This window comes from Sminthopsis crassicaudata, chromosome 3, assembly GCF_048593235.1.
Source record: "Sminthopsis crassicaudata isolate SCR6 chromosome 3, ASM4859323v1, whole genome shotgun sequence".
Taxonomy (NCBI): domain Eukaryota; kingdom Metazoa; phylum Chordata; class Mammalia; order Dasyuromorphia; family Dasyuridae; genus Sminthopsis; species Sminthopsis crassicaudata.
In genome coordinates this window covers 592,620,901-592,642,877 of record NC_133619.1, presented here as the reverse complement: position 1 = coordinate 592,642,877, position 21,977 = coordinate 592,620,901, and the positions used below count along the sequence as shown (strand labels likewise).

The following is a 21,977-nucleotide window of genomic DNA, read 5'->3' as shown; positions in this document are numbered from 1 at the left end:
AGTGATTGTGTGTGTGTGTGTGTGTGTGTGTGTGTGTGTGTGTGTGTGTGTGTGTGTGTATGTGTATGTGTATGTGCGTGCAGAGAAAAGAACAGAAAGAAGGCCTGAAAAACAAGACAGCTTTGAAAACTATCTTATTATGTACTTAAAAAGAAAGGCAAGTTATATAACAACAGAAACTTTCATTTTTATGTAGAGATTGCTTTTTTTATTTTATTACATGTATACAAATCGTCTATTTGGTGTTTGTTAAATGAAAATTTAAAAAAAAGTTAGAATAAGAAAAGCTAAACTGTCTACTCCAAGTTCAGGAGATGAGCAGAAGGGTACCCAGAGTACTATTATAATTCTGGAGAACAATATAATATCCTTACTGGAGATGGATAGAGTTGTCATAAAGCTTATAAACTTGGATAAAATGGGTTAAAATTCTGTTTTGTATTTAAAAAAAAAAAAAAAAAAAGAAAGCAAGAAGGAAAGAAAAAAAAAAAGAAATCTAATTCCACTTCACCTTACAACAATGACATCCCTTCAAACTGCCAAACTGATGCCCATCAGCTGGGGAATTGCTGAATAAGTTATGGTACATGAATGTAATGGAATATTATTGTTCTAAAAGAAATGATGAGCAGGCTGATTTCAGAAAAGCCTAGAAAGACTTACATGACCTGAAGCTGAGTGAAATGAGTAGAACCAAGAGAACATTGTACACAGTAACAAGAAGAGTATGTAATCAACTGTGATAGCCTTGGCTCTTCTCAACAATAAGGTAATTCAAGGTAATCCCAATAGATTTGGGATGAAAATGCCATCTGCATTCAGAGAGAGAATTATGGAGACTAAATATGGATCAAAGCATAGTATTTTCATCTTTTGTTGGTTGTTTCTTTTCTTTTCTCATGTTTTTTTCCTTTTTGGTCTGATTTTTCTTGATTTTTCTGACAGAAATGGAAATATGTTCAAAAGAATTACACATATTTAATCTACATCAGATTGCTTGCTGTCATGGTAAGGGGAGAGATAAAGGAGGAAGGGAGAAAAATTTGTAATACAAAGTCTTACAAAAGTAAATGTTGAAAACTATCTTTACATATATTTGGAAAAACAGAATACTATTGAAAATTTTAAAACATAAATAAAAGCAGTAGCACACATACCTCTCCTTCCCATTCTCACCTCCCTATACTATGAAAGCTCAGGTAACTAAATTATACTATAGTCTTAACTATAAATGTTAAATATAGAACATTACAATTTTAAAGGACCATAGGCTCTAACAAGTACCTTTGCAGTTTCAACCTTCTAGACACTAGACACGTGTGTACACATATGGAAAAGCCTCGCAGTGCTGAGTTCCCTTTTGAGTTAAGCAACAATATGTTAGCTATAGTTAACAAAAATGAAAAACTAAAGCTGCTAAAAGATCACTATCACAAAAGTGCAAAATTTGGCCTACAAAGTTAGCAGTTCTAATAAGTATGTGGTCAAACATGGGAGAAACAGACACAAATGTGGCATGGGGAAGTACCTATTGGCCACCTCAGTGGCATCTTTGTTTGGTGGAGGAATGAGGAAGCACACTGAAGGAACCATTGCCTCATTTCCTGTGGGACTGATCACCTTCCACTTGGTCCTCTGGGAATTGTCTTCTAATACACATTCATCATTCTTGCAGATAGTGATCTACAGAGACAAGGAAGGCAAGTTTATAACAACAGACAACAGGACAAATTCCAGACCTGACTGAAAGTTGAGGAAGGCTCAGTAAAATGGTTTAGGAGATGGATTCAGAGTGACCTAAACCTAAAATGTTTAACTTCAGTTTTGAAAAGAGAAAAATGAAACAGTACAAAAATGACATTCACATCTGTAAAGACAGAATTAACATCCTTCCCATGATAGAATTTCAGAGCTGAAAAAGAGCTTCCAAAAGGCATATAGGAGAGATCCTGACTTGAATACAAGCCTTCTCTATAATACCTTTGAGGAAGGGTCATTCAGTGCCTGTTGCCAATTCAGGGAGTATTTTTTTAAGGACCTACTTACTATGTGTACAATACTATGTTAAACACAGAAAGGGAGATAATAGTTAAGTAGAAAGTTTAGTTTCTGCCCTCTAAGATTTTACTTGACAATTCCCTCTTTACAATTACAACCACCAAGAGAGATGGGAAATGTTATCACAACTTTCTATTTGTAGGATATATGATAGTTTTTTTCTTGGAAAAATTTATGCAGAACTCATGGGAGGGATGATGGGAACTGGCATTTTACAAAGGAAAAAACTGAGACACATGTTAAGTCGGATGAGAGAGATTTAACATTTCTATTTCCAGGGTTCTATTCTCCAGAATTGACACATTCTAAAAGGACTGTTCGATGTACTTCTTCAGCTAATTTTTTTTCCTAGACTCTGTCTCCATAGATCTACAATCATCAATTACTCAAGATACAACCACAAAGTCTTCTTTTTAGACGATTACCCCAATATCCAAAGTTTTTTCTCTCTCTCCATTCCTTTGTAATAAAAACCAGAGCAGTTTCCTCTGTCTGCTCACCTCAATCTGCCGGTAGTCACAGATAGCCTTGATGGAGATGGTGTTCTTTAGCACATGGTCTGGATTTCGTGGCTTCAGCTGAATGATGGTTTTCGACCTCCCTACTAAACTGGCAACAGAACTCTTTGACTGAATGAGCTGCTCCTTTTCATCCTAGAAAATAGGAAGAAAAAAATACAAATATAAATGTTTCTTGTTGAGTGATGAACAGTTAACTAAGATAACGAAATAACACACCCATCCCCTGCAAGAGAATGTCATATCTTGGGCAAGGATTCTCCATGGAGCTATCAGAGAAACAGAGGACTGAAGGAGCAAGGAGTGTACATTTCTGTCTTTTCACCAAGTGCTGGAGCACCTGAGTTTTACAGTTCTCTCTGTTCCCTTCCCAATGATCACAAATCCACATGCAAAAAAAAAAAAGGAAAATGGGAATATAATAATTGTAAAATAAGCTTTCATTGACATAAGCCAGTTGTTCCCACCCTTTCTGTGAGAGACTGGAGAGTTATACCCAATTCTCAATTCTATAGAATAGAAGTCTATCCTCCAAATTATACTATGAGATCCACCATTTATTAAATTAGAAAAGCTCAGAGAAACTCAAGAATCTAACTTCTTGGACCATGACTGATAGCAAAGATATCACAGTTAAAAGATATTATGTAAATAAATATGACTTAAGAGATTTAGAAAAATTTGGTTAGTTTAAGAGAAAGAGCATAGATAATTAAAATTCTCAAGACTCCACTAACCCAATTATCTCACAAATACATGAGCTTCTTAAAACAGAACTGGTTAACAGAATATTGCCAATTCCATTGGAGGATAGAGTGTAATAGCAATTTATTTAGCCAAGATGGTTCAAGCCCATTTTGAGGAATAAAAGTCCCCAGAAGAGGAAATAGATGTGATGAAGGGTAAAGAGTTAATAATGCAAGGAAATGCCATTGTTGAATTAAGAATATTCAAGAAAAGAATAATAAATACTGAACTACCTTTGCCTGTCCCAGGGAGCATGATTGAAAGAAATACAACTTTAACTCATTAGTTATGAAAGAGGAATGGAATATATCAGGACAGTCATACTGTTCCATGCTTGAAGTCTCATCCTCCTGGCATTAATCATGTCAATTTCTGTCTAACCAATAGCCACAAGTCTGTCTCCACTTCCAGAGATCAAATGCTTAGCAAAGAGAATTCTGAAAAGAACCAGAAGCCAAGATAGATGCTCCTGAACATGACAGCCTGAGAGTAAAAGGAGAGAGCAGACCCACGTGACTCCATGGCCCCAATGACTTCACCAACTTGATGCCCTTGACCTGGAAAGGAGGGAACATAGCAAACAACTCTAGAAGAGGAGAAATGATAACAAATGCAAAAGAATTATTCTGTGGAAAGAAGGTGATGATAAAGGATACCATCTGCCTCTTTCACGTTTGTGGCTCTTCCAACTGAGTAATGCCTTTAATATCTAACATTTACAAAGAGATCTTTTAATTCAAATGTCTTATCAACTCCTACCAAGGATAATTAATATTGTTCATCAGCTATCCCCCATGATTCTCATCTGTAAAAATGAAAATGCTATAGCACCTATCTCATGGAAAAGTTATGGGGATTAAACAAGAAAACATATAAAAGCATTTTGTAAACTTTAAAGCACTGTAATCAGTGTCATCATCTGCTATTATAACTTTCAAGTCAAATAGAATTGCAATTTGAGCCCTGTCTATCCCTGCCAACTCTGTACATTGTCCATTGGCATTTAATCACAGTGCAGTCTTGCTCATGTTGGCTATATTACTAGATCTCTTGAGGGACTGTTTTTCAATGGTAAATGAGCATAAATAGGATTTGGATCTGTTTCAGGCCCTTCTAAGATATAGTGGAATAATGGACATGCAAAGACTTGGGAAAGTTAAAAGTTCAATACAAGCATTATTCCACCAAGCACTCTTCATGCTTTTGTTGAACTACATATAAGTTAGGTTTAAACACTGAGCATGATGAATACCAAATGCCTATTACCTTATAGCTCCACAGAGAAGAGGGCTGAGGAAAAATTTAACATAAGTATAGGTTTCATCATTTACAAACAACTCACATTTTCCCCTCTTCCTAGCTGAGAGAATTACAGAGAAATTTGATACCATGTCCCTCTGTCATTGTTCTACCTCATATACAGCTAGCAAATTAAAAGCAAACTGCCACAAAGAGAGTATGATCAGCACTGAATGGCACAGAGAAAGTGCCTTGGATTGCATGTCAATAATCTGTGGAATCTCATCAACATGGAAGCAAAGAGGCATCCTGGTGCTGTGGAAACAGGACTGGTGGTGAAGTCCAAGTGCCAGCTGTTACACTTCTTAACTGTGTGACCTTGGACAATGACTAACTAATCAGAGTCTCTGCTTCCTTATCTGAAAAATGAGGACCACTTTCCCACTGTATACTTGAGAAGGCTGCTGAGAGGATAATGATGTTAACCTTAAAGTGCTATAAAAATGTGATTTATCAATAGCTTCCGCAAAGAAGGACAAAGAGGAGAATAGAAAAGATGAGGAGAGAACAGAAGGAAATTGATTTTTTAAACTACTAACTGAATAATAGCCCACACTTTATCAAGTTGACCCCCTCCTAACATTCCAAAGATGAAATGGTATCCTCAGCCATATGATTCTGATTTTTCATGGTACTTTATGAAGACAGAAAGTAGTATCCCAGCTGATACTCTAGCAACACCCACCATGGAATCCTGGAGGAGGTCTTCAAGGCGGGACAAGCTGGTATTGTGGTCACATGAATACTTCCGTTTGATGGAGTCTTGCAAACTCTTCAAGAATGTTTCTAGGTCTCTTGCATCACTAAAGAACTGTAGAGACACAATGAAGCAAGTGGATGCCTTGTGCTCAGCACAACAGCAATTACTAGGTGCCAGCTAGGAAAGCTCCTGCTAAGCAGGGATAGGATCTGTTTGTTATACTAGAGTAGTAATAGGTAAGTTAAAAAGGCACACAAAAATACAAAGTGAAAGTCTTATTATTCTGCTTCTGTCAATCATTAATGATAAGCAAAAAGTCCATACTAACTTCTGCTGATTTTCCTTCAGAAAATCACTGTTCCTATCTTCTGGACTTCTCACTTCCCATGATGTATATCTCATCTGAAATAGGGAGGCCCATGATGCAGGAGCCTCACCTGTCAAAACCGGGAAAGATGCAGAGAGAGCTCTAGGCTGAGTTTAGAAACCTAATCCACCATTCACCTTCTATCAGAGAATTAAGAAGCAGCAGGAAATCTAACAACATTTAACAGGCAGAGGGAAATGTCTAAGAAAGGGTGCAACATGGTTAAGGGAGTATAAGAAAGTATATGGGGAGGAAAAAATTTCTCCTCTCCCATAGAACACAATTACCGATTAGTCAAAATGTTTCATTTTGGAGCAAAATACACCAGAGAAAGCTGCTAAAGCCCTCTCCATCCTGACTGAAGCCTGACACCATCAACATTCTCCTTATATGGTATTTTCTTCCTCTCTTCTCTTTCTCTATTCTACCCCCGGCTTTATACCTGAAAGTAAGCGCTATTCTCCTTTACATGTTGTTCCACACAATGGCACAATTGCTTCATCCACTGCCACTGGGACTGGATGGCAGCACTATATGCCTGGAAAAGAAAAGATAGACGGCATCAGAGTTATAGAAAAAACACCAAAGTCTTTCTTTTTCTGTTTTTATTTTATTTTATATTTGTTTCTTTTTAAGACTTTTGAGTTCTAGGTTCTTTCCTTTATCCCCAGCTACAATTAAGAGACCACATGTGAAGTTAATTTCCATAAAAGTCAAGTTGCAAAAGAAAATGAAACATACATCTCCCACCCTAATGAATATAAAATCCCTCAAGAAAGTAGGTTAAAAATCTTGAGAGTGATAGAGAAAGTATTCAGACACAATCAGTTCCTTTTTTGGGTGTGGATAGGATTTTTTATCCTAAGTCCTTCAGAATAGTCATGGATGATTGTACTACTGAGAATAGGCTTTATATTTACATTTACAACTGGTCATTCCAGAACATTGCTATTATTATGTATATAGTATATTTCACTTTGTTCATGGAGGACTTTGCAGGGTTGTTTTTTTTTTTGTTTTTTTTTTTATCTGAGACCCTCCTGCTCATCATTTCTCAGAAAACAATATTTCATCAGAGAAACTTTCTTCAAAAAATTTTTTACAATTACTGTTGCTAAAAAACACCAAAGTCTTAACTCACATATATATGTGTTGAGTAGGGAACAAACAACAGGGAAAAGGGATACACGCCCAGAGAAAAATTTAGCAGGCACATCTTTGAGGTTTTCCTTAAGCCAACATGGAGCTGGCAGATGAAGCTACATAGAAAAACTCTATAGAACATCTGCTAAAAGATCCAATCTGCCTATTGTATGCAATCTATTTTCTCAGGTTTTTTTTTTGGATTAAAAGTACCATACTAATAAAAGACAATCTCTTCCTGGACAGCTAGTTAAAAGAAATGGCTTCAGCTTACACTGTTATCCTATCAAAAGCAAGAGTCAGTGTCTCCCCTGTGTAATCTGTTCTTCCTTTTACTTTTCCCAGACACACAGCTCAAGAGTCTTATAGAAGAAACATACTATTTTACATACAAGATAAGAAGAGCACATAACCTTTGGAATTTCTTATCTATTTTCAACCAAGCTTCGGATTTCAAGACCTTTCTTACAAAAGCCTTTGGGCACCTGAAAACATACCTCAACAGTCTGCTTTGCTGGGTGGTTCTCCAGTGATAACTGCTCTGCTGTATCTTGCAGAGATCGGAAAACATCTTGTTTCTCATCCAGTTCCATGGTTAACTCCTGAAAATGCAATTTAATTTTATTCATTAAGTATTCAGCAAAAGCCTTCAATGAAACCTCTGGGATAGATATGGGAAATACAAAACATGAAAAGACATGTCTTTGGCTCCCAAGTCCCATGGGGAAACAAGATATGACAAACATGAGACAACAACTGATAACTTGAAACCATAAATGACTGGAGGCGGGAGGGGGGGGAAGGTATTTCCAATAAATGATAAAGAGTTTTTAGAGAAGGGAACAATTAATATGAGTCAAAGAAATTGTCTTTAAAGAAAAAGTCTTTATGATAGAGCTAAGGCTTGGGCAGGCTTTCATGAATAGTTAGGTTTTAGAGAAATGTATGGGAGTTGGAAAGGAAGACAGGAAGAACAGAAGGAGGAGAAGTCCATCATCAGCAAAGGCAAGAAGGCTCCCTCAGGAGACAATGAGAAGAATCTGTAAGATGGTAGTTTAGTGCTACTGAATAGTAGAAATTAAAGCCAATTAAATCAGATGTGAATGCCAGGAAGAAAAGTTTGGACTGGATTGTAGAGGCAATGATGAGTCACTGAAGGTTCTCAGGGTGGGAGAGATATGACAAAAAAGGACGCTTTATTTTGGTCCCCCCCCAAACATGAAGCTTTAGAGAGAAAAATGAAAACAAAAATATTCCAAAGTTATTCTCAATGATCCAGCCATGAGGCAAAGAGGGTCTTGGACAAGAGAAAAGAATAGAAGGATGATTTCAAAAATATTTTGAAAGAGTTTATAGGACTTGTAGAGTGACTATATATAAAATATATATAGTCATATATATATATATATATATATATATATATATATATATATATATATATATATATATATATATATATATATATATATATACACATATATATATATATATTTATATACATATAAATATAAAATAAAAAAAACAGTCAAGAATAATTCTAAGAGTTTGAGCCTAGTTGAATGTGATTAACAAAGACAAAAAAACTGGGAGAAAAAGACAGCTGGGGAGGAATAGAAATGTGAGTAAGTTAAATTTTAATAAAGAAGGAACATCATATCATATCATAATATGGAGGAATATCATAAAAATAATTAAAGAAACAGCGACCATAATGCTGTACGGAGGTTAGGATTAGGATGTAGATTCAGTAGACATCTATCTACTGGGAGATCTAAAACAGAGCAGCTCTCCAAAAAAGAGTACAGAGGATTAAGATCCAATAACAAAAATTGGGAAATGCTCACCACATTAAATGGTAAGGAGAAGAATAAAAGCCACGGAAGAAGGTAGTGAAAGGACAACTGACAGAATTGACTGAAGTCAAAGAAAGAGAAAGCTGTAAGCAGGAAAGAAAAGTGAACAGAATGAGATGCCATTAGAAGTGAAGACTTATAAAGTGTTTAGCACAGTCCTTAGCTATATAAATGTTTACTCTCATACCTTTCCCTTCTCTACTGATAATAATAAAAGGATAATAAAAAGGGGAAATAATAGAATTCAGAGCTATCAGACAGCGAAGAAATGAAAGTAAATGTAATGAAGACACTTCAATCCTCAGAATGTTGCTCCAGCCATCGAACCTTTCCAAATTTAGTTAGAGATCAAAGAATTCCAACAGTAACATCCACATTTTGTTTTTTGTTATTGTTGGTTTGTTTGTTTTATCTCACACAAGCAATCAATGTCCAGGCATCTTAGCAATGATGTTACCTAACAGTCCAGCCCCTTCAACATAGGCCAATAACAATGTACCCTACATTAAACTCACAGAGAAGTAATTTTTCTTGGCTGTGATGTTGGGATTGTTGTCACTCCAATCAAATGCCAATTCCTCCTCCTCTTTTTCATTCAACCAGATCAACTCAGTTGTAGCTCTGGAGACAAATTTATGTAAACTCTGGAGGTGTCGGAGCCGGAAGCTGGAGGTTTCCTGTACAAAGCAAAAGATGACATGTCAAAATTATTTATTCATATGCTTGAAAAGGAATTAATTTATAATATAATGAATGATGAAATTAATTAAGCTCTGTTTCTCAGTGATGAGGTCAGAAAATGATTTCAAGAATTCAAATTTGTTAGAATACAAATAATTGAATCCAGAAATCAAAAAACAAGTCTCAGGTCCCTAACATGGGCCTAAATAAACTTGGTCTCATAGGAGTTCCCTGAACCAAGGATGAAGATAATGTGTTAGAACAGTTACAATTTTAATCAAGATGAATTTAAATAGGAAAAAAGAAGAAAATGGGAAAAAAACTCAACTTTTTGTATATATCTACTGCAAGAGTGATTATGGAGAGTAGCTTCAACATGGGAAGAAGTCCAGGATCTCATGACCAGCATAGATCAAAAAGTGGATTTGAATTTGCGTCTTCCTATGTTCAGTGTCTGTTCTCTATCCACTATGACATGCTGGCATCTAAAATATATATCTATTTCTTTATGTTTACATATATATATATATTAATATAATTATATATAATATATCTAAAATACAGAATAGTTAACAGCTTTCCTTGATAATGTCATTCTCCAAAAAACAGAAGCCACATTGCGAGAAAGAGATTGGTATTATGGACCTGATTCTGACCAACAAGATCTGTAATAGAAATGACAGAGATGTTTGGAAGAAGTAACTATTTTGTTATAGAATTTATGACAGAACAAGAGAGGAAGGCTGAGTATCATTTAAAGGGTGCCTCTAAATTTTGAGAAAAGACTATTTCAAAAGCTGAGCAAAAGGATAGACAATGTCGCACGGATTGACATCATATAGGAAAGTCAGCCCAGAAGTAATGAGCTTTCAAATATGAAATTCTGAAGACACTAAGAGAAACAATTCTGATGGGGAGGAAACGGGGAAGCTCTCCAAAAAAGAGATTTCTGGCTGTCTAAGGAACTCATCAATTAACTGACTTTAAAGAGACAAACACAGAAGATAGAAGCAAGGGCGGGAAAGTGACGGAAAGCAAAAATGTGGAATGATTCTGTAATGTAATGAAGAAGTGGCTAAAATAATGATCATGAAGAAGGGAGAAGGAAGGACTATTCAAGTCTTATGTTTCTGCCTTCTATGACAGAAGAAAAAGCTTTGAAGTAGAAAAGATTCAACTAAAATGTCTATAAGCCTATAATGACTTAAAACCACCAGGTCCAAACAAACAATATCCCAAGGTACTGAATGAATAAATTTGATTAGTTAGTGAAATTGCCCCCCAAAAAAGGAGCAAGGATCTCAAGAAAACAGCATAGTTTTGTCAGCAATAAGCCATGTTGGACCAATCTCATTTTCCTTTTTGACCAAGACACTAGCCTGCTAGGATCAGGAAGCTTGTTTTAAAAGTCTGAACTCCATCACTTCTTAGAGAGGTCTGCTGCCCTAACAAATGTGTGCTTATTAGCTATTAAGAGCTCTTTGTAGGGTATATTCCTTTAGGTAGCCTTCCCCATGCTTCATTTTATTTCTTACTCCCCAGTCATTTCCAGTGGCCTTGCTAACACTTATATACTCTACCCTATCTTCTTACCTCTCTACCTTTCATTCTGAAATCATGATGAAATTAGTTCTTTCATGGATTCTAAAGTTCTGTCAAATGACTCTCCTGTAGTCCCATTCACCAATCCTACAACTTTCTGGTTCTACATTTCCCTCCCAGACCAGTACTCTCCTGACTACTATCTTCCCCAGGTGTCAGCTCCTACAGGGCAACTATAGTTATCTTTTTATTTTGTATCTTCAGGGGTTATAAGAATTCTAGATACAAAGTGAGTTTTTAATAATTTTTTTATTAATTCAGGCTAAGAATGTGATAAAAGTCTCTCATGCCATTTTTAAGAACTTGGTAAAAAATATGTATACAAAGTAACTGGTAATCTATTAGAATTCAGAATGTGTTGTAAGACCAGATCCAAAGAATATTCATTAATGAATCAATCTCAGTTTTGAGGAAGGTAAATTGGCCCAAAAATCTTTTCTTAGTCCTGTACTAAATTAATATCATCCATTAACTCCAAGAATCTATGAATCCTAGCTCTGACATTATTAGCTGTATGATCTTATCAAGTCAGACACTTTATCATTGTCTCATTACAGCTGGATAGTCTCAAAGATCCACACCACCTTTAATGTGTATTTGTGTATGTGTTTGAATATAATGACTCAAATTTTCAGCTTTCTCAGGAAGTCAGTGAACCCAGCTGTCAATTGAACCCTGGAATCTCCCATCAATAGCCCAACAAAGATCCAGTCACTACTCACCATCAATTTACAATACTGTGTCTCCAATTTCCCAAGTGTTTCAGTATAGCTGGCACGAAAATTCTGGGACATTTTGCCCTAATGAGAATGAACAAAAACAAAAACATTGTAGAAAATGGATTTAATTTCCTAAAATATTACAAGTATCAGATTTCTCTTTTCAAATTCCTATGCAAAATCCTTAAGAATCAAAATGGTGATCAATTCATTCATTGAGAGGAACAAGGCCCATAATGGCATTTAAGAGTAGGCCCATTCCACTGCTGGGTCTGTATTCCAAGGAAATCATAAAGGAGGGGAAAAGATCCACATATGCAAAAATGTAGGAGCTCTTTTTGTGGTGACAAAGAACTGGAAAATTAGTAGCTGTCCATCAATTGGGATATAGCTGAATAAATTATGGTATATGAAAAATAATGAATTATTATAATTCTATTAAAATGATGAACAAGCTCATTTTAGAAAGGCCTGGAAAGATTTACATGAACTGATATTAAGTGAAATAAACAGAACTAGGAATACATTGAACACAGTAATAGCAAGATTGTGCAAAAATCAACTGAAAGACTTGGTTCTTCTCAGCAGTTCAGTGATCCAAGGCAATCCCAATAAACTTTGAATGGAAAATGCCATCTGCATCCAGAGAGAGGACTATGAATCAAAGCATACTATGTTCACTTTTTTTTTTCTTAAAGTTTCTCCCTTTTGTTCTGAGTTTTCTCTACCAACATGATTCATAAGGATATATGTTTTTAAAAAATAAATGTTACATGTATAACCACATGTATAACCAGAAGAAAAAAAAATCTTGTCTCTTCCAAAAAAAAAAAAAAAAAAAAAGAGTACGCCCATTCAAAATAGCACTGGTCAATGACAGAATTCAACATAATACATAAGTCAGATCTACAACATGGAACCATCATTAATTGAGCAATGATTCAGTTAAGTACAAAACTGAACAGAACACAGTCACAGAACAACACTGAGAAGGTTCCAAAAAAACCCTATGCATTATGCTTCTTAATACCAATTGTCTTAATGCATGACTTCTTCAAAAGTCTGCATGCTATGAACTGTAGTGTACAAATATCCTCTTACCTCTCTATTCTAGTGTATGCCAAGGATACTGCTTACCTCGTACATCCTAGCCTCTTTGACACTTGAGCCCAGTTCTTCTACACTGGTATGGATGTGCTGCTGAGTCTCAAGCTGCAGCTCCACACTTGGTAGGTCACTGCCCCATTCAGCTCGCTCCAATTTCATCTGGAAAAGCAAACATGACACCAACTCTAACTTCAAGAGACTAGGAGAAACTTCTACCTCCTTCCTTTAAGCAGGAGTAGAGGTTCAGAACAGGCAAATACTGGCAAACAAGGCTAAGGTGTAAACTGTTTAGCCCCAGTGTGTGCTTTATTGTTATGAAAGAAGATGGTTTGGGAGCCCGGATGGGATTTGACCTTTATAAAAAAGAAGATCAATGAAACATTCATTAAATAAGGGTTTTGTGGTTTGTTTGTTTGTTTGTTTTTAAAGAAAAGAACAGAGAGGTCAGTTAGTATTCACATAAGAATAAGAATGCTGATAAATACATGGAAGCACTCAGGAGATCTTAGACCATACAGTTATACTCCCTTGCCTCTAGTTAGAATGGCTCCTAATTTGGAAACCCAACTCTTAAGCTTGTCTAATTTGTTGTGATTACATGAGAACCAGATTGTGATTGTGGAGCCTAGGAAGTGCCTCTTACTTAGCTTATGCAACTCAAGCATTTTGGTTTGGACGTTTCTTTTCATTAGATATTGACGCACAACCCATAGCTCCACTGCAGACATATAAAGATAACATTTATAATGACCCCACCTCCCTCAGAGCATCAGGGATCCAACTGAAATAAAGCAATCTTTGAAAGAACTGCTTATTCTTGGAGATTCTGATCCATTTGCATGTGAAGAGTATCCTCTCCTGGGAGTGGGACTGCTCAGCAAAAAAATGGAGCAGGATCAGAGGGGCAACATCCAGAAATTCAAATTATGGTCTTAAACCCACCATTGAAACTCATGAACCATTTTCAACTCTCAATGAAAAAAATCTGAAAGAAGTTAATTAACTCAGGAATTGCATCTTCTTCCAAAGGTGTCCATTTGGACCATAGTTACTCAAAGGGAGCAAACTCAAAAGGCATACAATGATCTACACTGGGATGTAGCTATGAGCAAGTCCTCTATTCCTCAAGGATTGACTTAGAAAAGCTAGAAAGGGGAAAGAAAGAAGGTATTTCACAGGCACTATCTGATTTCCAGCAATAAAGAAGCATCAGAATGTCCACAACAGAGGTTGGATGATTTTAGAAGAATTGCTGGCCTAGCATTTCTATCACATACACCTACCTGCATCTCTTCTACCCAGGAAAGCAGTTCATAAACAAATCGGAGACTCCCTTCATCTTCAGATGAAGAGATAGACACCAGTTCAGCACGAGTCATTGGCTTTCGGAACCAAGAGGTAGAAGGAGGATGTGTGCCCTTAGTTAAAGGGTCTGTCTTCAGGTGGGTAGTGGTTAAAGTAGAGGGCTGAACAAACTCAAGTGTATTAAAATGTCCTTTTCGGTAAAGATTTGTGCACTCTAGCCTCAAGGTGACCAGCTCATCCTGGAGACGCATAATCCTATAATAAAAGAGGAAGAACAAGTGAATAAAGAATTATTCAGTTAAAAAAACTGAACTTTTCAATACAACCCTACTTTTTTCTAGAAATCTTTGCCCTATTCATCTTACTGGGATATTATGAAAATAGGATTATTTTTAGTGAAGTCACTAACTAAAGTTAAGTCATTTTTCAGTCGTATCCATTTAGGATTTTCTTGGCAGAGGATACTGAAATGGTTTGCCATTTCCTTTTCCAGTTCATTTTACAGAAATAGAACTGGGACAAACAAGGTTAAGTAACATAGCTAGTAAGGCTGAATCTGGAGGCTGGATTGGAACCCAAGAAGATGAGTCTTTCTGACTCCGTCCCAGCACTCTGTCCAATGCACCACCTAGAAGTCAACAATCAATAGTAAACTCCTTGATGCTAAGAATTTTGCATTTCTATAGACTGACAAAAGTTTTACATACCGCAGCCATTTAAGAAATTTTTATAGAACTCTGAATTGTGTTGATTGTAAAAATTTAAGTGTTTTAGAAAAGAATTATAAAATTATAAGGTAGTGATATTAATAATCTTTATTTAGCTCAGAGTTGATCTGATAGCAAACCAAAAACATGCTAAAAGCAAATCAAGTTAACATTGACCTATTTATGAAGATATTAGAGTTCAAGGAATGATCCCAAAAAGGCGTTTCCTCTTGTGTCTCAGATTTTCCCAAGAGTAAAAAGAGAGAACTGGATTAAATGAAATCGAATATCCCTTCAAGTTCTAAATTTTGTAATACTTCAATAATAAATCACTGTATAGACCCTTGATTTCACAAGATGAGCAGGTTACCTTACTTACTCAGGTCCTTCATGACCACCATGTTTCTGCTTTACACATATAGATATACACACACTTGTGTGAAGGTATGTATGTGTAAATATGTGTGCATGCATATATACATAAATATATATATATGTATATGCACTATTGCTACTTAATGGGGTTTTTAATAAGAAAAAAATCTTTTTAATCTCACTTTAAAATTGAAAGGAGAAACCCAAAGGTTTGTCTCATTTGAGGATTCCTAGATAGCATAAAACAAAAAAAGGGCCAAGCTCTGTTACTCGGTTTGCTAGTAAATAAGCCCAAGAAAATAATTGAAGAGTAACACCATAAGATGTCTTGAAAGTACATGATGACATATGACTCATATTGTACTGGCTGACCTGATTCCAGGTGAGCAGCATCCTAAGGCAGAAAGGAAGGAGGAGTCATAACTGCCATTTTGGACCCCCAGAATGACCCATTTTTTAACCTCAACCCCCCTCACTAGATTCTAGCATGGGCCTTTTTATCTCTTTTCAGTCTTCTTTTTTTTAAGGATCTCAGCAGTTTTCATGGATTCAACTATTATCTCCATGCATTTAATTCCAAGAGCCACATATCTACCTTAACAAAATAATATTCTGAGAGAACAAGTCTAACCATATTCCTTGCTCTTTGCCTCAAATGACTTCATGCTACTTAAACTCATGACAATCTGGTTTCAATCTTCCTTTCCAGTCCTACTGTTACTATCTATGACCTTCCATCTCCCTCTTTGTGCTTTTGTCCAAGCTGTACTAAATTGCCATGCTTTATGAAATTCCAGGCTTCCTTTTCAAGCCTAGTTCAACTGCTGTCTCCCTGACTTTCCCAGTTATTAGTGCTCCTTTCTCTGTCAATTATTCCTTATCTATTTTATATCTCATTTATTTATCGGCACACAAGTTGATTCTCTTCAGTTTCTTAAAGAAATTGTTTAATTTTCATCTCTATGATGATAAAAGTTGGAGGGGATATGGGAAAACTAGGACACTTATGGATTGTTGGTGAAGTTATGAAATGATCCAACGGTTCTGGAAAAAAATTTGGAACTATGCCCAAAGGGCTATCAAACTGTTTATATTCTTTGGTCCAGCAGTGTCTTTACTGAGTATGTATCCCAAAGAGATCACAAAAGAGGAAAAGAGGGACCCATATGTGCAAAAATGTTTTTTAACAGCTTTTTTTATAGTAGCATGAAATTAGAAACTGAGTGGATGCTCCTTGTTGGGGAATGGCTGAATAAGTTATGGTATTTGAATGTAATGGATATTATTATTCTATAAGAAATGATGAGCAGGTAATTTCAGAAAAAGCCTGCAAAGGCTTACATGAACTGATGCTGAGTGAAGTGAGAAGAACCAGGAGAACACATACAGTAATAGCAAGATTATGTGATGATCAACTATGATGGATTTGGTTCTTTTCAACATGGAGGTGATTCAACACAATTCCAATAGACTTGTGATGGAAAGAACTATCTGAATCCAGAAAGAGAACTATGGAGACTGAATGTGGATCAAAAGATACTATTTTCACCTTTTTGTTTGTTTGTTTTTGCTTTTTCTTTCTTGTAGTCTTTCTTTTTGTTGGATATTTCTTGCACAACAACATTTCATGACAAATATGGAAATATGTTTAAGAGGAATTTATGATTTATGCATGTATAACCTATATCAGATAGCTTGGTGTCTTGGGGAGAAGGGAGGGAGAAAAAAAATGTGGAACGCAAAATCTTCCAAAAATGAATGTTGAAAATTATTTTTATTTGTACTTTGGGGAAAAATACTATTGAGAAAAAAAAATTTTTATCTTTATAATCCCAGGATCTAGCATATAATAGGATCCCTAGTAATCCATGCTTAGTTGAATTTTCATTCTCACCTAAAAGCCAACTCTTCTAGCTGGTAGTAGTTTTCATCCCGAAGGATCTGGAGGTCCACCTGCAATTGCCTGATGAGTCCTTCACATTCTTGAAGGTACATAATGACATCTGACTCATACTGCACTGGCTGACCTGATTCCAGGTGAGCAGCATCCTAAGGCAGAAAGGAAGGAGTAGTCATAACTGCCATTTTGGACCCCCAGAATGACCCATTTTTTAACCTCAAGAGACATCAGAGAAGACAGGGAGTTAGGAATGGGATACTTGTGAAAAACTCACTGCCTGCAGCGTGTTCCTTGCTAGTGTCAGTTTTTCTTCACAGCTCAAAGCACCATTTTGGATTTTGTTGGCAATTTGTAGCAGCAATTCCAATCTAAAGCAAAATATAAACATATTGACTTCAGTTCTATCAGCCAGGCTACCAAGAAGGAAAATGTCAGATCACTTTTGGGTATAAAACCAACCTTTCTACCGCTGGCCTCAGTAACTTCTCTCGCTCAAGCATCTCAATGATTAGCTTTCCCCATTCTTCTTCTACATCATTAGGATGATAGCCTTGAGGCAACTTAATTCGACCAAATTCAATCCATACCTAGAAACAAATTCAGAAAAGAATATAAGAATAATAAGAACAATTCACATTTACATAAACATATTAAGGTTTACAAATTGTATATATTAACATATATTCTTATGTATCTTCTGTAATTTAACATCCATTCTATCACAGGAAACCTGTCACCACACAATGAGGTAGGTACAAAAGTAAATATTATCCCCACTTTACAGAATAGAAAACTGATGTTAGAGTCTGTTAGTTAAGTGCCTTGACCAGGATAATCAAGCAAAAAGTATCTGAGGTAGAATTTCAAACCTGATCATTAAAATCCTTAGGAGAATACTTTATTCACTTACTTTCAGCTCCCATATGACAGCACAGGAAGATCTCTCTTATCTACAGATGTAGAATGACTTTGTACTGCTACCCATCAAGCTTCTGTGAGATGGTCTAATCACAGCAAAGACTTAGTTGTTTTTTTTTTCCTGCCTTGGTTCATTCATTCATTCTACAATTTTGACTACTTTGAACAAATGATGCTAAAACACATGCAGTCAAGATTTCACAATTTTAAGAGATAATTCTGAAGTATACATTTCTTCTAAAAGCAGATAAATATAATTTATCAGAGCTACAATTCTTTTCATATTCTTGTCTGCTGCTTCATATCTTATTTTCTAAAAGGGGTATATGCTGAATAGCCTACAAGACTAGAAAGACTACTGAATTTGTAGTTTAAAAGTCCTAGGTTCGAATATTTGTTTTTGTATCTTATCACTTATATGGATTCTAGCAGGTCACTTTATAAATCTTAGTATCCTCCTCTATAAAAGAGAAATGTTTCAGTATGTTATCTTTAAGATCCTGTCCATCTATACATGCTTATCTATTCCTATTCCAATTTTCAAAATCTTTAAATTCCAAAATGTTAATAAAAGCCCCACTATGCTCCACATTTAGGAAAAGATTAACTCTCCTTAACGGAAAGGTCTCCCATTTGTAAGACTCAAGATTTGAACTTCTTTATTTTGATCCACCAAGTTCAAAAACTTCATGTAGCCCTGGACTCCTCTCTCTCCACTCACCCCCAAACCCAATCAGAAACCAAATCTCATAAATTCTGTCTCTGCAACATTTCTCATATATATCCCTTTTTCTCCACTCATAACCCACTCCAATTTAGGTCTTTATTACTTCTTTTCTAGACCACTGTAATAGCCTTCTAATTAGTATCTCTACTTAAGTCTGTACATATTTTAATTTATCCTCCACTCACCTGCCAAAATGGTTTATTAAAGCACAGGTTTGACCATTTTATTTCTTCCTCTTCCCTCTAAGCCGACCATTAAACTCTAGTGGATATCTATTATCCCCAGGATGAAATAAAGTTATTTGTTTTGCATTTAAAACTCTTTGCCAGCCAGCCCCTTCCTACTTGTCTAATCTACTTACATTTCATCCTCCTCCACATACTCCATGATCCAGTGTTGTTTCTTACACATGGTGGTCCATCTCGTCTTGGTGGCTCTCCCCAGTGCTATCATGTCCCTCCAGGCTTCTGAATCTCAGATTCCCCAGATTCCATTTAGACTTTCCTCAAATACTACTTCTCCCAGAAGGCCTTTTTGATTCCTTCTCAGCTACTTATACCACCTCCTCTAAAGTGACCTTCTATATAGTCAGATAGTATTTTGAGATACATACAGATAGGTTCCAAACTGAACTGAAGAATTTTGAAAAAGAATGAGTTCAGCCCCATGGCTATATTCTGAAGACGACTTGCAAACAGACCTTTAATCAATCAATAATAAGTACTTCATGCCAGACATGTACTAAGCTCTGGAAATACAAAGAAAATACAAAAACAGTTTCTACCCTCAAGGTTTACAACCGAACAAAAGGCACTATCCATTTAGAGCTCTATTTTAGAGTATGTAGGTCTTTCATATAGATATATATTTATATATCATATCCACAGATATGTCTATATAGATTTGTTCAGGTGTCTCAGTCACATCTGACGCTTCATGATCCCATTTGACAAAGACACTGAAGTACCATTTTCTTCTCCAGTTCAATTTACAGATGAGGAAAATGAAGGAAACAGCATTAAGTACTTGCCCTGGATCCCACAGTTAGTGAATTTGAACATGGGTCTTCCTAATTCCAGGCCTAGTATCCTATACCATCTAGCTGCCATCTATACAGATATATCAGAATATATAGATATATTAATAAATCTCAGGACATATAGTATATCTTATTAGAATGCAGGCTTATTGAAGGTAGGGACTGTTTTTATGTTTTATATCTCCAGGGCTTGGTATATGCCTAGTGTGCATACAATAAGTACTTAATACATGACTACTGATTTACTGATTGAGAACCAGGTCTGTTTTCTGAGGGCAGACAGTATTAGATAAATAAATGTTATGCTGGAAAAAGAAGATGGAAAAATCAGGCTAGAAAAGAGTCAATAAGAGCACAGTCATAGACATAGTCAGCAGAGGAATAAGCTTCCTTACCTCTAATAATTTGTACAATTCCTCAATTCTTCCTTTTTCTCTCTCCTTGGCAAGAATTTCAGTTTCTTTAAAATGTATGTACTGGTTATAAAGTGCCTGAAATAGAACACAAAATACTTTCAGACCTAGTCTTTCACTTCAGCTTACCCAGGAGTCAGCAGTTATCCCACTGGACTTCACTAATTGAGACTGCTTTGTAAAAATGGCATCTCAGCCCCAAGTGTTACCTTTAACTCAACAGGATTCTGGGGGAATGATTTATCTGACATCAGCATAGTATGTTGTTTAATCCAGGGAATGAGGGAGTCTACACGATTCTGGTATTCTTGCCACTTGGAATCCACCTCCTATTGAAAGGGAACAACCACCAAGTGCCCATCAATGGCAGTACTCCAAAAATCCTTGAGAAAAAAAATCTCTCAGTAACATCCCTTCTTTACCACCAAGTAACGCTGTTTCTTCTCTGAATTCAGTGAAACCATGATGGCACCAATTGTTAACTTTTAAAGGTTTACAATTGAAACTGTCGAAGCCCAAGTGCCCTTGACTGTGACTCAGCTGCCCAGGCCCATAAAACAGATGATCTTCCAACTTTAGATCCCATGATCATAAAAAGCCCATAGCATGTCTAAGCAAGTAGGCATTTAAAACAGAAACATTACAATCTCAACTCAAGCCAGAGCAAACAAATCCCAGTGAAATGGGTTGGGAGAAATGTTCTAGGTTCTTAGCATTGCCCAGCAAGGACAGGACATTGCAACCCACACTGTGCTTCCAACAATATCAATAGATGAGGCTAAAGATGATGGCATGATCTCTCAAATCTCTAACGTAAATCTCTCCTCAAAGAACTATCCAAAGAAGAGGCTAATTGGCAGGCAAAGTCAAAGTACAATGTAAAAGTGTCTACTCACAAAATGTGGTTCTATTTACTCATAACTCCCAAACTTCTTCCATCTAGAAAAAGTCTCGAGCAAATTCATTCTTACCGTAGCACTAATTCCTTCACCTCCCTCAGGGACTTTGGGGAAAGCATCATAAATTGAAGACACGTAAGTGATTACAGATTTCTCATCTGGGGAGGGTACATCCACATCTGAATGAGAGGAGAAACAAGACTCCTAAGTCAGGATAAAGGAGCAGTTACCTGCTAAGGAAATGCGGGCCACATTCTAAACTTGAAACAAGTTCTGTCATCTCTCTCACCTTCTGCATCCAACAATCGGGTAACTCCAAGTCTTTCTGCCACTTCAAAGGCTTGTTCCAAATTCTCTCGATTGCTCTGGATCTGTACCCTCTCCATATCCACCAAGTCTGGCCTGTAAAATGTTAACAAAGAAAATACTGAAAGATATTCCACATAACCTTTCTAACCAGCAAAGGAAGCTTTTTAAACACTTTAGGCTAAATTACTGAAGGATAAGGAGTGGAGGTCAAAAGGAAAAACTGGAAAAGTGCTGCTCCCATTTATAACTATACATTGGGACATCATATTACCATGCTAATGATATAGATCTTAAGGTTTTGGACTTAAGAGGGCAGGAAAAAACACCTGAACTGAACAATGTGGTAATATGCACATGTTTATGGAACCTGAGAGAATTATGCTCAATAGTTCTCCTGTTCAAGGGTATACAAGAGTCCTGTTTCCTAGTGTAGGCCAAGAAAAGGTGTTGTAGCAGATAGAATTTGGCTTATGTAATTTAAAGATGAAAGGGATTTATAGGGATCATCTAACCCTACTCTCTTCTTTTATAAGAAAAAACAATCTTCCATAAGTAAAGAGACTTGCTCAAGGTCAGAGAGCTTAGTAAGTA

At 36.2% G+C, this 21,977-nt stretch overlaps 1 protein-coding gene across 7 annotated transcripts in view; it reads right to left on the bottom strand.

Annotated features, from left to right (window-relative positions):
• The window catches only part of MACF1 (microtubule actin crosslinking factor 1), a 255,446-nt gene that overhangs the window by 176,210 nt on the left and 57,259 nt on the right, over positions 1–21,977 (bottom strand). For all 7 annotated transcript variants that reach the window (XM_074305230.1, XM_074305222.1, XM_074305225.1 and 4 more), the window contains 16 exons: positions 21,367–21,479; positions 21,150–21,256; positions 20,388–20,507; positions 20,161–20,256; positions 17,541–17,668; positions 17,356–17,449; positions 17,076–17,230; positions 14,078–14,354; positions 12,825–12,953; positions 11,691–11,768; positions 9,201–9,362; positions 7,330–7,434; positions 6,132–6,227; positions 5,308–5,433; positions 2,559–2,711; positions 1,529–1,683 (listed from right to left, as the gene is read on the bottom strand). In XM_074305230.1, coding sequence (XP_074161331.1) covers positions 1,529–1,683; positions 2,559–2,711; positions 5,308–5,433; positions 6,132–6,227; positions 7,330–7,434; positions 9,201–9,362; positions 11,691–11,768; positions 12,825–12,953; positions 14,078–14,354; positions 17,076–17,230; positions 17,356–17,449; positions 17,541–17,668; positions 20,161–20,256; positions 20,388–20,507; positions 21,150–21,256; positions 21,367–21,479 — 2,094 coding nt within the window. The remainder of the gene's footprint in view (positions 1–1,528; positions 1,684–2,558; positions 2,712–5,307; positions 5,434–6,131; positions 6,228–7,329; positions 7,435–9,200; positions 9,363–11,690; positions 11,769–12,824; positions 12,954–14,077; positions 14,355–17,075; positions 17,231–17,355; positions 17,450–17,540; positions 17,669–20,160; positions 20,257–20,387; positions 20,508–21,149; positions 21,257–21,366; positions 21,480–21,977) is intronic.